This window comes from Prinia subflava, chromosome 8 (genome assembly GCF_021018805.1).
Source record: "Prinia subflava isolate CZ2003 ecotype Zambia chromosome 8, Cam_Psub_1.2, whole genome shotgun sequence".
In the NCBI taxonomy this organism is placed as follows: domain Eukaryota; kingdom Metazoa; phylum Chordata; class Aves; order Passeriformes; family Cisticolidae; genus Prinia; species Prinia subflava.
The window spans coordinates 15969818-15983515 of record NC_086254.1 but is presented as its reverse complement, the minus strand read 5'-3'; the positions used below and the strand labels follow the sequence as shown (position 1 = coordinate 15983515).

The window sequence follows — 13698 nt, the reverse complement described above, 5'->3', positions numbered from 1 at the left end:
TAAATCATGTCCCCAAGTGCCACATCCACACCTTTACCCACTCCAGGGGTGGAAGCTCTGTGCTGGCAGCTTTAAAGCTTCTCTCTCCCTGCTCTTGCTCCCACTGGTGCTGACTGGGAGCCAACTGGGCTGGCTGGGAGGGCTGGTGCCACCAGATGGTGCTGCCAGCCGGTCACGCTGTGCTTGGTGTCACCCTGGGGACAGCCGAGGGTGCCACCCCGCCCCAGCTCCGGCTCGGTCCGGGACACGGGGAGGCTCCAACAGCTCCAGAGCTCCGGCCTGATCCGGAGATAAGGGAGGGTGTGACCCCTGCACGGATCAGAGTGATCCAGGACAGCCGGAGGCTGCAACAACGGGACAGCTCCAGCTCGATCCAGGGCGCCTGGACAGCTCCGCGTTGATCCAAGAGGGTGCAGAGCTGGGTGATTCCAGCTCGGTCCAGGACAGCTGGAATCCTCCACAGCTCCAGCGTGGGCCTGGGGGCTTCTCCTGGTCCCCACTTCCCCGGGATGTCACCGGGGAAGGGACAGCAGCACGACCCCGTGGTGGGTGTTGGTGTCAGCCCTCGGCAGAGGCTCCCCGGGATCCAGGCAGAGCAGGATGGAGCCGGATTCATCACCCGAGGTAATGAAAACCCACACCAAACCCGGGGTGCCCTGGCAGAGTGGGGCTCAGGGAGGTCACACCGTGGTCCGTGCCCCTGCTCCGGGTGGTTTTAGTCTGGAGCAAGGATGAGAAAGGAAAACCTCACTGTTCCTCTGGAATCTCCTTTTTCTCTGTCTTTTTTATGCCCTAATTCTGGGATTTTTTTGTTGTTGTTCCTGAGCTGCCATGGTGATCCTGCCGAGCTCTCCAGCCTTTTCTTGGAGATGGAGCTCTTATTCCACCCACCAGCACCCAGCACTCTCCAGGCACCGGCAGCTTTGGGATCTCCCTCGCAGATAAACCAGGATTTGAGCTCCTGGGAGCGGCCGCCGAGCCCAGCGTGCCCCGATGACTTCACTCCCCTTTCCATTCCCTTTATAAGGTGAGAAGCTTTTCCTGCACGGTGTTCCCGGGCTGATGTCATCCTCGTGTGCTCTTGAGGTCATTTTACAAACAGAACCCTCCGGGGCACGGATCCAAAGCTCTGCCCGTGGTGAGGAGGCTCCTGGTGGAGAATCCCGCTTGGATCCCGTGGTGGAGATGCAGAGATCCATGGAGAACATCCCTGTGGTGGACTCAAAGATTTTAATCCTTCCTTCTTCTCCACTGCCGTTCTTTCCTCCTCCCCAGCTCCTCCCGCTCTCCAGCCCCTTCCTAAACGAGGTGGGATTTTTGGGCAGAGTCCATCTGGCTGCCTGCTCCCTCTCCCTGTTTTCCCAGCTTGCAAATCAAAGCTGAAGGTGCTGCGGGAGGGCTCCCGGAGCTCCCAGCCCGAAACGTCGCAGCTGCAGGGGAACGGTGGAATTTCCTGCCCCGGCCGCCTTTAGTGAGGCGTGTGTGGGCATATCCCGGGCATGTCCCGGGCATATCCCGGGTATATCCTGGGCATATCCCGGGCATATCCCGGGCATGTCCCAGGACATATCCCGGGCATATCCCGGGTATATCCCGGGCATATCCCGGGCATGTCCCAGGACATATCCCAGGTATATCCCGGGCATATCCCGGGTATATCCTGGGCATATCCCGGGTATATCCTGGGCATATCCCGGGCATGTCCTGGGCATATCCCGGGCATGTCCCAGGACATATCCCGGGTATATCCTGGGCATATCCCGGGTATATCCTGGGCATATCCCGGGCATGTCCCGGGCATATCCCGGGCATATCCCGGGCATGTCCCAGGACATATCCCGGGTATATCCCGGGTATATCCCGGGCATGTCCCGGGTATATCCTGGGCATATCCCGGGCATGTCCCGGGCATATCCTGGGCATATCCCGGGTATATCCTGGGCATATCCCTGGCATATCCCGGGCATATCCCGGGCATGTCCCGGGTATATCCTGGGCATATCCCGGGTATATCCTGGGCATATCCCTGGCATATCCCGGGCATATCCCGGGCATGTCCCAGGACATATCCCAGGTATATCCCGGGCATATCCCGGGCATATCCCGGGCATATCCTGGTCATATCCCTGGCATATCCTGGGCATATCCTGGACATATCCTGGGCATATCCCGGGCATATCCCAGGGCAGAATCCGCTGCCTCTCCCCTCCTGGGATGAGTGCCTGGGCATTGTCACCCTCCCAGCCCAGCGCAGAATTCCCGGGACGAGCTCCCCGTGCCGGGCACGATGCTCTGCCCGGGTAATTCCCCATCCCAGGGCTGCTCGCCCTTTCCCTCCCTTCCCGGATTCAGGAGATGCTGATGGATATCCTCTGCTGCAGGATGGGATTTTTTCCTTGGCCGGTTCCCAGCCGGCTCCAGCCCGGGGAAAATCTCTCGGTGCTGCCTCCTCTCTGCAGCTGCTCCCGCTGCCGGGGCCGCTCGGTGCGGGAGCGCCCTGTGTACACAACCCTTCCCCGAGTCACGCTCCAGTGACTAATTCCCTCCTGACGGGCACGTGGAGCCTCATCCCCGCCCGGGTTCACAAATAAATCCATTTATTTCACCCGGAGGTCGCGCTGACAGAGACTTCCCCAAATTGTCCAGCAGCCCCCATCCTCGGTCCTCATCCAAAACTGTGCTCTGTGCTTCAAAAATCATCCAGGCTCTTAAAATCCTAATGTTTGAAGGTTTTGGGGTTGTCTTTATCTTGTAGCATCTTTCCTGATAGAAGAGGTGCTGTTCTGGGATGTGCCCAGGTTGGATTTGGTTTCCTTCATGTATTTTTCCCATCCTTTAAAGCACCCACAGTTAAAATCCCACAGTTTAAGGAACCTTCTAGGTTATCCTTCCCTTTTGTTGTGTTCTGAGGTTTTCCTTGGTAAAAGAGATGCTGCTCTGGGATGTGCCCAGGTTGGATTTGGTTCCTTCCATCCATTTTTTCCCCTGCTCAGCGCTGGAAATCTTTTTGGAAGAAGGATTTAGAGCTGATCCAGCTCCCTTGGAGCCTCGAGCTTCATTCCTGGGCTCAGCACCCCCATCCCAAGGGATCACAATGCTCCCAAAAGCCTTGGCCTGGGATTACCTCCTGGATCTGCACCAAAAATGGAGGGGAAGGCTGTTCTGGCACTTTGGAAGGGTGAGGATGAACAGGAAGGTGCTTCCACCATGGAAAATCTGCTTCTTAAAGCTGCTTCTCAATGAGCATCACATCAATCCTGCCCAGGCTGAGCTTCCTGCCTCATCCTGAATATCCTGAGCTGGAAGGGACCCACAAGGACAACGAGGTCCAGCTCCACGATGCTCCCAAGGGATTCCATTTGATGTCTGCAAACTGGAAATCGCCCTCAGCAGAGCACAGACCCTGCCTGGAGACCCCTGCCCGGGGAGCCCATCGGGAAAGGCGCTCCTTGGGAAGCAGGGAATCATCCCGGTGCCAAAAGCATCTCCGAGAGGAAGGTTGGAAGGAAGGACTTCCCGAGGCAGATTTCCATTTTTGGTGGTGGGACCAGAGGCATTTCCTGCACCTCCCGGGCTGAGGGGGCTGGGAACCCGAGTTAATCATTGACCGCGGGTACAGCCGAGGCAGGAACTTCTCTGTCCAAGTGGAGCAGAAGTCTCATTTTTGGGAGATGCTGTAAACTCGCAGCAAAGGGAGAAAAATGTGATCCCTGCTGTGATGGGCCAAAAGCTGCTTTTTCTTTTTTTTTCTTTTTTTTTTTTTCCTTGCCTGACCCATCCTGGTTGTCTTTGATTTAGAAACATCCAAAAGTCACCGCAGCTGATTTGTCGTGACAGCGCTGGGACAAGGCAGGGTGCAGCTTCCCAAACATCCCAAGCTGGTAGCACAGGGGAGCCCTGCCTCCCTCCCCTCCGTGCCCCTCTCCAGACCTGGAATGAGATGGGATGGAGCAAACCCCACCTGGGGTTCTGCCTCACTGAGGGATTTCTCATCCTGAATAATTCCTGAAGCCTCCAGCTTCCCTTGAGGCCGAGCCCCAAGGGCTGCTTGGAGCTTCATGTGCTGCTCTTCCCTTCTTATCCTTTGGTTGGAAAAATACCATGGGAAAGCATAAATGGCCTTTTTTTTCCAGGGAATATCCTCCCTGCAGCATCCAAGATCCTCAGCCTGAGTGGTTTGGGGAGCACTGAGGTCCTGTGGGATGTGGGAAGAACCTGATCCCGCTCTGTCTGTCCCAGGCTGATGCCACCAATCCCCAGGGGCCTCTGGGCGCTTTTTGGGGATCCTTTGCTCAGCAGCTGTGAGGAACTGACTGCCCTAAAATCTGGAAGGCAGCGCTTCCCCTCTTTGCCACTTGTGATAAGGAACTCCGCAAAAAACCCCCAAAGTTTCTGCCAGCTCAGGCAGCTGTGGGGAAGTTCCTGCATTTTGGGGAATTGAAGCCCTCTGGAGCCCCCTGCTCTGTGTCCTCACCACGCTCCCCACCAGCATCTGGAGAAGGGAAAAACATTATTTATTTGGAATGGTTTTGTCGGAAGGGACTTTAAAGCCCATCCTGTTCCACCCCTGCCATGGGCAGGGACACCTTCCACTGTCCCAGGGTGCTCTGAACCCCATCCAAGCTGGCCTGGGACGCTTCCACACCTTTCCAGGCTCAGCACTGCACGATCTGAGCTTTTCCTGGACTTCCCAGAGTTTGATCCTCCTCACCCTCAGCCCATCCCAGCTGCTCTTCCCCTGGGAACAGCAATCCCCTGCTCTAGATCCGTGCTAGGAGAGCTGTGCCAAGGTGAGGGACCCGCACAGGGTGCTTTAACTGGACAGGAACCTCCATCCTGCTGGGAAAAGCACTGGATTAACCCAACCTTCCACCACTGAACGTTTGCAGGAAGAGCTGAGGAAACGTGGGATGCGGGAATTGTGCAATCCCCGCTCGCAGGCTGGTGAGGACACGCTGGGACATTTCATCATCGCTCAGGATCAAACCCGTGCTCCCAAAATCCCTCTTTTATGGCCCTTTCTGGACTGTAAATCTCCAACTTCCACCGCTGGCGCCTTTTTGGGGGGGAAAACATCCGGCTCCAGCAAACTTCGATGCTCGTGGAGTGCGTCACTCCTGGATGCAGGGCTCGCACCCACGGGCAGGGAATCCATTGCAAAAGCAGAACTTTGGGATTTCGGGGTTTCTGCGGGGGCTTGCTCAATGTCACAGGAGGGGTCGGGGCCTCTTCCTACACCCGGACATGCCAAGGGCTCCGTTTTGGCTCTGGATCAGCACCCCGGGGATGGTGGAGGGGGCTGGGGGCTGATGTGGGCACGGAGGTGTCCGGAGGGGAGGGAATGGCGCCGTGGTTCTGCCACCTGGGGTGGTGCTCCCGCTCCTTTCCTCCCTGAATTTGGGGTGGTGGAGAGTTGCAATCACCCCGCCTGATAAAATCCGTGGGAGAGGGATCACAGCTGGTCTGGGGCTCTGGGAATTCCCTGTGCTGCAGGAGGGGGCTCATCCCTGCCCAGCTGCTTGAGGGGTGGGCAATGCCCCCCTCGTGGTGCCCAAATCCACGTGGGATGAAACCCCGGAGATAAACCTGAGGCTTCCCTGTGAGCCACACATGGGATTTCCTTCCAAGGTGGGTGCTCTGGGAAGGGAAAAGCAGTGAAATGGGGAGGGGGTCTGGGGGGACCCCTGCTCCTCCTCACCCCTCCTGCTGCAAGGACGGACCCAGGGCAGGGCAGCGGAGCCAGGGCCGGGACAATCCCCTCCACATGACCCCTCAGGTCACCCTGACAAACTTCTCCTTTCCCGTGTTTCAGGGTGAAACCCTCGATCTCGGCTTTGCCTCAGGCAACCCCTTGAGAAACCGAGTGAGAAAATCCGGGGCAAGGCTGGAGCCGAGTCCCGACGAGGAGCCGGGGGGGATAAAAAGCCGTAAATCACGGGATTACCGAGCGTCCATCCCTGGCGGGAGCGCAGCTCAACACCAGCATCAACTTCGGGACATTTGGGAACGGCCTCGCCTGCCCGGGGGGGACCCGCCAGGTCCTCAAGCGACCGAGATCTTCCCATCCCTCCGCTCATCCTTTTTTTTTTGATCCAAGCATCCCCGAGAGGGAGCTGGGAGAGGGGCAGAGCTGCGCTGGCCCCCGGGGCTGTTCCCGCTCGGGATTTCCTCCTGCCCAGCCCCGCTCCGGGCTGGCACGGTGCTGCCCGGCAGCCGCGGCCCCGCTGGACCTGTGCCACCCGGAATGTCCCGCTCCATCCCGAGATCCGTGCCACCCGGAATGTCCCGCTCCATCCCCAGATCCGTGCCACCCGGAATGTCCCGCTCCATCCCCAGATCCGTGCCACCCGGAATGTCCCGCTCCATCCCCAGACCCGTGCCACCCGGAATGTCCCGCTCCATCCCCAGATCCGTGCCACCCGGAATGTCCCGCTCCATCCCGGCTGTCGCTCTTTGGGATGATGTAACCCCGGCTCCGGTTGCCTCAGGATGAGCCGTCCCTCGGCCTCACCTGTCCGGTGCACGGACAGATCCAGCGCAGCCCCTTCCCCTGCTCCGGACACGCTCCGGACACGCTCCCCGGCCCCATCCCTGCCCCGCCGGGATTTTGGGAAGGGGCGGACCAGCCCCGCGCGGTAACAGCGACCCCCGACCCCCGGGCAGGGGAGGCGGCTGAGGATGCGGGGATGGGAAAAGCCGTGCTTGGAACTGCCGGCAGCGCTCCCGCCTCGCACATCGCCCCCTCTCCATCACCACCGGCTGGTGGAGGTGAGGGGGATTCCCCGAGCCCGTCAGGAAAACGTGAGGTAGAAGGAAAATGTTTGTGTCTGAAAAGGAGGAAAAGGAGTATTCCACTTTTTTTTTCTTTTTTTTTTCTTTTTTTTTTCTTTTTTTTTTTCTTTTTTTTTTTTTTCCCGAAGTCTCTGCAGCTGCAAACCGGCTTATACAAGCCCTGTCAGAGCTCCTGGTGGAAATCCCAGGCGGAGAGGAGGGATTCCTGCCGGGAGCTCTCTCCGGCGTCACTCTCCGTGGGGGGGGCGGGCAAAGTTCTCTCCTATAAAGTCAGGTCTGGTCCTCTTCATTCATTCCCCTGGCAGCACCGCCGGCAGCAGCTCGTCCAGCCTTGGCGCAGGAATCGGGAACAAATCCTGCCCCGAAGCCGCCGCTTTTCTGCGGGATGCTGAGGACAGCGCTGCCGAGGGCGCTGCGGGGTCTGGGGGCCGCCCTCACCTGCCTGCAGCTCCTGGGGCTCCTCTCGGCCGCGGATTCCCGGCCCCACACGTGGGAGCAGGACAGGTTCCAGCTGGAAGCGGTGAAAAAGGAGATCCTGGAGCGGCTGGGGATGCCGGCTCCCCCCGCCGTCCGGCGCCGCTTGGACCAGGAGAGCATCCAGAGAGCGCAGCGGCTCTACCAGCACAAAGTGGCGGAGCTGGCGCGGAACCGGAGCCGCGACGGGGAGGAAGAGGAGGGAGCCGTGTCCAGCAGGCGGCGGCTGCACCGCCTGACCCCCACCCGTAAGTGGCCGTGGCTCCGTGTCACCCCCAGACCCTCACCCCCGACCCGGGACACGCGTCTGTCCCGCAGCCCGGGGATGTCACCCCGCAGCCCGGGGACATGACCGGGCATGCAGCGCGGGGGCCACGCTCATCCTCACCCCGCTCCTTCCCTCGCCCTGGAGGCGGGGAGGAGCCACGGCTGGAGCCGTTTGGTTTAAAACCACCCAAAAATGCGAGGGGGTTGCGATGAAAACTTTGATCAGCTCGGGGGCTCCGAGAGGGGCTCGAGGGATTTGGGGGTGACTGGAAGGACGAGGAAAGTGCCAGCCCTCGATCCCCAGCTTGAGCTCCAGTTTGGGGGTTTATCTCCACCTGGGGGGTGGGGTTAGATAATTAAATAAATTAATTAATATTAATATTAACATTTAAATTAAATAATTTCAATAATTCCCCTCCTGCTGCTTGGGCTGTGGGTGGGGGTGCTCCAGTGGCTCCTCGGGAAAACCGAGACCCTCCAGCCTGGGGGTCCCTGCAGACGGTGCCTCTGAGGACGAGAATTTCCAGCCCCTGGGGATGCGGGTGATTCCCTGGGAGCAGGGGCTGATGCCCAGCCTGGGCTGGTGGGGGATTGCCGCCTCTTACATCAGCTGTCCCTTCTGTCCCCGCAGTGCTGCGCTGGCCGGACATGCCCGAGGGCCACCAGGACTCCCAAGGACACCGGGACGCTGAGGGACACCGCGAGCCCCGCGGTCCCCACCGCTACCGCCTGCTGCTGTCCCGCACCGCCGATTTCCACCGGCAGCTCCGCGTGGTGCGGGCGGAGCTGAAACTCTTCCAGCAGCCGCCGTCCCTGCCCGGGGCCCCGGTGCCACCGCGGGTCACCATCTACACCCTGCGGGGGGCTCAGGGCACCCCCCAGCTCCTGCACAGCCAAGAGCTGGATCGGGATTCGGGAAGCCTGGACCTGACAGGAGCCGTCCAGCCCTGGGTGGCCGGGCCCGAGGCCACGCTGCGCCTGGAGCTGGAATTCACCTCCAACATCTCATCTGCCCTGGTCATGTCCCGGGGGGAAACGCCGGTGCTGGAGGTGGAAACGCAGGAGATCCCGGCTCGGGCAGCCAGGAGAGCTCGGGGGCTGGAGGAGGAGTGCGGGAGGAGCGACGGGAGGTGCTGCCTGAAATCGCTGAAGGTCTCCTTCCACGACATCGGCTGGTCGGACTGGGTGGTCGCCCCCCACAGCTACCACATGAGGTTCTGCGAGGGCTCCTGTCCCCACAACTACAAACCGGCCAGCATGCACGCCCAGATCCGGTCCCGAGTGCACTCCCTGTCCCGGGCCGCGCCCCCGCCCTGCTGCGTGCCCGCCGCCTACGACCCCATGGTGCTGATGCACCTGGACAGCGAGGGCAGGCTGGTGTCCAGCCTCTTCGAGGACATGCTGGTCACCAGGTGCCACTGCGCCTGACGGTGGCACCACAGCTCCGGCCAGTGGGTCACTGTCCAGGTGGGGCAGAGGAACCCACTGGCAGCTCCAGCATCCCGAAATCCGCATCCTGTGGCACCGAGTGACTCCACGCCAGCCCTGGATCCACCACGGAGCTCAGCCATGGAGTCTCCTGCACCCACACCCCAAAATCCAGATCCAAGTGACTCCACGCCAGCCCTGGATCCACCACGGAGCTCAGCCATGGAGTCTCCTGCACCCACACCCCAAAATCCACATCCAGATCCAAGGGATTCCAAACCAGACCTGGCTCTGCTGCCCCAGTTCACCCCTGGGGTCTCCTCTCTGCCACCCAGCTCAGTCTCAGCATCTCCAGTTGTGAATTCTTCCCCTCAATAATTTATTCCCCTGTCTCTTCTCTTAATTAAATCCAGATTTTATTGAGCAGGTGGATCCTTCCCACCCAAGAGACCCCCAATGGGTCGGGGTGGGTCCGTGTTCAGGTCTCCATATCCCACTCCAAACCCTCTTCTCTGCTCAGAGACTTATTTATGCAACCCAGTTATTTATTTCTAACTTATTGTATTTTATAGCAAAATATCCTTCTGGGGGAGGGGGGAAAGAGGGAGGGAGGGAGGGGGTTTTGTGTTTTTCTATTTTATATATTTCTATAGAACCAGGAGGGTGTAATAACAATGAATAAAGTGATGGTAACAGGGACTGTGGCTGCTCCTCCTGCTCTCCTTGGGGGTCTCTGGCTGGACCCTGCCCCTCAGACCCTCAGCTCCCCTGGGATCTGACTCCACGTGGATTTGCTGGTCAATCCTCTCGGGTTTCCAGTGCCAGCGTGTGAGTAATGCCTGGGCACTGCTCCCAGGGACCTTTGAGCTGTTTGTGTCCTTGGGAGGGTGCTGGGCACAGCCCTGACCCCTGGGGGGGACATCCAGCCTGGGGGTGACCCCTGCCCCACTTCCAGGTGCCTCCAGCCCTGGGACCCCATGGGCACCAAAGGGATGGGGGGAACCCCCTCAGAGGTGGGTGACACACCCCGTGTCCCCAAGGGGCTCCCCACGGGGTGGCTCTGCTGGTCACAGCTCCTTTCTGTCCCCTCTGCCAGTGCGATCTGGGGGTGTCCTGGGCCCTCAGCAGCTCCTGGGGGGGACCTGGGCTTGGGGGAGGTGGGATATGGGATCTCTGCTCTGGGGTGGGGGTGTTGGGGACAGGGGACTGAGGGATGGCAGCTGTGGAGGTGGCCTCTCTGGGGACAGGGACCTGAGGGACCTGGCTCTTGGTCCCTTGGGACCCCCACTTTGGGGACACGAGCTCTGGGGACCTGTCCCTGAGGGTCCTGGTCCCTTAGGACCCCCTGTTTTGGGGACATATCCTTGGGGGACCTGGTCCCTTGGGACCCCCCATTTTGGGGACACTGGGAGCTCCAGGGACTATCCCCAGGGAAAACCCCAAGTCCTGCCCAGGGCTCCCCACAAACTACAACCTATGCACGTAATTAGAGATAATTAAATTTAATGGGGCACAGTGAAGCCACCCAGGGGCTGGGGGGACACCCACACAAGCCATGGGGTCCCTACGTGCCCACAGCACCCAACAGCTCAGGGTGTCACCAGGAGGATTAAAAAAAAGAAGCTTTGTTCCCCAAAGCGGCGGATTTAGCAGGAAAAGAGGGCGCAGGTGGCACCGGATGTCCCCAACCGCCAGCACGCCCCCGGGCCAGCACACACCCGGCTCTCCACCGGCCCCAAAAGAGGAAGAGGAAGCCGAGGCCGTGGTCAGCCCCAGCCCGGGCTCCTCCCGTGGCCCCAGGGACCCCGAGCGTGTCCCGGCCCCGCAGCCCCGGTGCCGGCGGATGCGGCGCGGGGCGTCCCCACGGCCGCTGGCCTCGGCCCCGGGAGGAAACGTCAGCTCAGCCCTCACCTCAGCGTGAGAACTGGGGCGAAGGAAGGGACTGGGGCTGTTAAAAAAAAAATCCCCCTGCGAGAGGGGTTCCCACAGGATGTGCGTGTGGGAACCACGCGCGGCCCCGCACGGGGGGAATGTCCCTGTCCCCTCGGGGCTGGGGGACGGCCAGGGAAAGGGCAGTGGTGGGGGGCAAAGAGTGTCCCCCCAGCCCTCCCAGTGTCCCCCAGCCCCTCACTGGTCAGGAATGATGTAGAGGTCCTCTGTGAGGCCCAGAGTGTTGGCGTAGATGGGCTGGTCCCCAGGGTCCGCGGTGCTCTCCAGGAAATAATCCTCATCCAGGGGGACCTGAGGGCTGGGGGGGACACAAGGGGGCCTCAGAGGAGGAGGGGATGGGATGGGATGGGATGGGATGGGATGGGATGGGATGGGATGGGATGGGATGGGATGGGATGGGATGGGATGGGATGGGATGGGATGGGATGGGATGGGATGGGGATGGGATGGGGATGGGATGGGGATGGGATGGGGATGGGATGGGGATGGGATGGGGATGGGATGGCAGGCTCAGCACAGGATGGAATGGGGCGAGGCGGGATGGGGCAGGACAACACATCAGGGCACAGCCCAGCAGGGAGGAGATGGAACATTCCCGAATGTCCATTCCCTGTGCCACAGCCTCACCTGTAGCGCTGCTCCTGCCACCCCGGTGCCCATCCCTGCGCGGCAGCCGGGGCCGTGCCAGGGCTCACGAAGACGTTCTCGTAGTCGGGGGCATCGGCGACATCGGCGGTGCCGCTCCCGGCGTCCCGGCTGACGTAGCGGGGCTGCCGCAGGTTTCCAGCGGGGTCCTGCTTCCCCCTGCCCTCTTCTCCCACCGCGGCCCCCGCTCTCCTCCGCCGGTACCGGACGGCGGCAGCGCCCAGCGCCGCCAGCACGGCCAGCGCCGCGGCCGCCCCGGCCAGCCCGGCCGCCAGCCCCGCGCCGCGCCCGCACTCCCGGCTGTGGAACTCGGTGACGTTGAAGGGATGCCCGCCGGAGGTGAAGCACTGGCAGCGGAGCCCCGGGCGGGCGCAGGGGGCCAGGACGGTGCCCAGCACGTCGCAGCGGCAGGACACGGACAGCGAGCTGAGCGCGGGCGCGAAGGCGGCGGCGGGCACGGCGGGGAGGGGGTTCCCCTCCAGGTGCAGGGTCCGCAGGGCCGTGGCGTTGGTGAAGAACCCACGGGGCAGCTCCCGCAGCCGGTTCTCGGCCAGGTCCAGCTCCTCCGTGCCGGACCCCAGGCGGGCCCAGGGGCTCAGGGCCTCGATGCCGTTGTGCCGCAGCACCAGCTGCCGGTGCTGCTGGAACGGGCCCCAGTCCAGCTCGGCACATCTGCGGCTCCTGTTGCTCAGGTCCACCTCCTTGGGACTGGCCGGCAGCAAGGCCGGGCAGGGGGACACGGTGGTCGCGGGGGTCGCGGGGGTCACGGGGGCGGCGGGGCACAGCAGCAGCAGCAGCACGAGCGGGGCAGCGGGGAGCCCCATGGTGCCTCCACCGCACCGGGAGCCTGGTGGGAAGCAGGAATCAGGACCCCCCATTCCCACCGCATCCCCCTCCCAGTGCAAACCAGTGCAGCCCAGCCTCGTCCCCACCCCACTCCCGCTGTCCCAGGGCTGAGCAGCTCCTGGGGGTCCCAGCAGGGCATTTCCTGCCCCCCTTCCCCCTCCCGACCACGGCAGCCCGACTCGCCTGCGCTCCGGCCGCTGCTGCCTGGTGTGGGGAAGAGGAACAGGCGGGTCCGGCTGCCCCGTGTCACCCTGTCAGGGCGTAGCCGGCCCGGGGGGGGCAGGGGGGCAGCACCCCCAGATCAGCACCCCCTGAGCCCTGCCAGACCCCCCGGTCGTTTCTCGGGGTGCTGAGCATCCCCTCGGCACTGGCTGAGTGTCCCGGTGACCCCGGTGACCCGAGGGGTGGGGACACACGTGTGGGCACACAGGGACAGCCACACGCGTGTGCTCACAGACCCACCCACCCTCACCCCCCGCCAGCACAGGGACACCCCTCGAGTGCGAGGGGACCCCGGGGCCGGGTGACTCTGTGTCTGTGTCCCCTGGCAGGGTGGATGTCCCCATGCCGGTGTCCCCATAGGTGTCCCCATCCCGGTGTCCCCACCTCGTGTCCGCAGCTCAGGGTCCCGCGTGCCCCGAGAGCACCAAGTTCGTGTCCACTCCCCATGTCCAAGCCCCTCTGGTGTCCATGTCCCTCTACGTCCACCCCCTGTGTCCTCTGCGTCCCCTGTGTCCCCCCGTGTCCCTCCGTGTCCCCCCGTGTCACACCGTGTCCGTGTCCGCCCCCTGGTGTCCGAGTCCCTTCGTGACTACCCGCTCGCCTTCCTGTCCGTGTGTCCCCCTCGCGTCCGTGTCCTTCTATGCCCAACCCCCTGCATGTGGCCACCCCGTGGTGTCCGAGTCACACCCGTGTCCCTCTGTGCCCCTCTGTGGTCACCCCCTTGCGCCCCTCCGTGCCCACCCTCTCAAACCCGCGTCCCTCCAGGACCATCCTGTCCCCATCCCCTCGTGCTGCTGCCCCTTTAAGTCCACCCCATCGCGTCCGCGTCCACCCTGTCACATCCGTGTCCCTCTGTGTCCCCCTGTGCCCCCCCCGTCCCCATGTCCACCCCTTCGTGTCCGTGTCCACCCTTTCGTGCCCGTGTCCACTCCCTCGCGTCCGTGTCCACCCCGCCACACGCCCACCCCCCGCACCCCCCGTGTCCGTGACCCCCCCTCGTGTCCCTCCGGGACCACCGTGGCCGTGTCCCCTCGTGTCCCTGTCCCTTTAACCCACCCCTCGTGCCTATGATCC

At 62.2% G+C, this 13698-nt stretch overlaps 2 protein-coding genes across 5 annotated transcripts; one reads left to right on the top strand and one right to left on the bottom strand.

Moving 5' to 3' along the window:
- The first annotated feature begins 131 nt into the window (after nucleotides 1-131).
- On the top strand, nucleotides 132-9579 carry GDF15 (growth differentiation factor 15). 3 transcript variants are annotated; one of them, XM_063403498.1, is made up of 4 exons: nucleotides 132-624; nucleotides 827-1027; nucleotides 7098-7514; nucleotides 8165-9579. In XM_063403498.1, exons 3-4 carry the CDS (start codon nucleotides 7178-7180, stop codon nucleotides 8959-8961), a joined length of 1134 nt encoding a protein of 377 aa, XP_063259568.1. In that variant the 5' UTR covers nucleotides 132-624; nucleotides 827-1027; nucleotides 7098-7177; the 3' UTR covers nucleotides 8962-9579. The 3 variants fall into 3 exon arrangements, with proteins under 3 accessions (XP_063259568.1, XP_063259569.1, XP_063259567.1); XM_063403499.1 differs by lacking the exons at nucleotides 7098-7514; nucleotides 8165-9579 and adding an exon at nucleotides 1103-2873 and having other exon boundaries at nucleotides 212-624; XM_063403497.1 differs by lacking the exons at nucleotides 132-624; nucleotides 827-1027 and having other exon boundaries at nucleotides 6901-7514.
- Nucleotides 9580-10447: 868 nt separating this feature from the next.
- On the bottom strand, nucleotides 10448-13412 carry LOC134553624 (leucine-rich repeat-containing protein 25-like). Of its 2 annotated transcripts, none has more exons than XM_063403538.1 (3): nucleotides 13009-13412; nucleotides 11539-12403; nucleotides 10448-11209 (listed from the first exon to the last, which is right to left on the bottom strand). In XM_063403538.1, exons 2-3 carry the CDS (start codon nucleotides 12378-12380, stop codon nucleotides 11089-11091), a joined length of 963 nt encoding a protein of 320 aa, XP_063259608.1. In that variant the 5' UTR covers nucleotides 12381-12403; nucleotides 13009-13412; the 3' UTR covers nucleotides 10448-11088. The 2 variants fall into 2 exon arrangements, with proteins under 2 accessions (XP_063259608.1, XP_063259607.1); XM_063403537.1 differs by having other exon boundaries at nucleotides 12586-13407.
- Between the last annotated feature and the right edge of the window lie 286 nt (nucleotides 13413-13698).

Bases quoted from the DNA above. Each gene is read 5' to 3' on its own strand.
- GDF15 (XM_063403498.1), top strand. From the start codon at position 7,178: ATGCTGAGGACAGCGCTGCCGAGGGCGCTGCGGGGTCTGGGGGCCGCC. The intron at 7,515-8,164 runs GTAAGTGGCCGT...CTGTCCCCGCAG, and splicing joins GCACCGCCTGACCCCCACCC to TGCTGCGCTGGCCGGACATG.
- LOC134553624 (XM_063403538.1), bottom strand. From the start codon at position 12,380: ATGGGGCTCCCCGCTGCCCCGCTCGTGCTGCTGCTGCTGCTGTGCCCC. The intron at 11,210-11,538 runs GTGAGGCTGTGG...TGTCCCCCCCAG, and splicing joins TGGCAGGAGCAGCGCTACAG to CCCTCAGGTCCCCCTGGATG.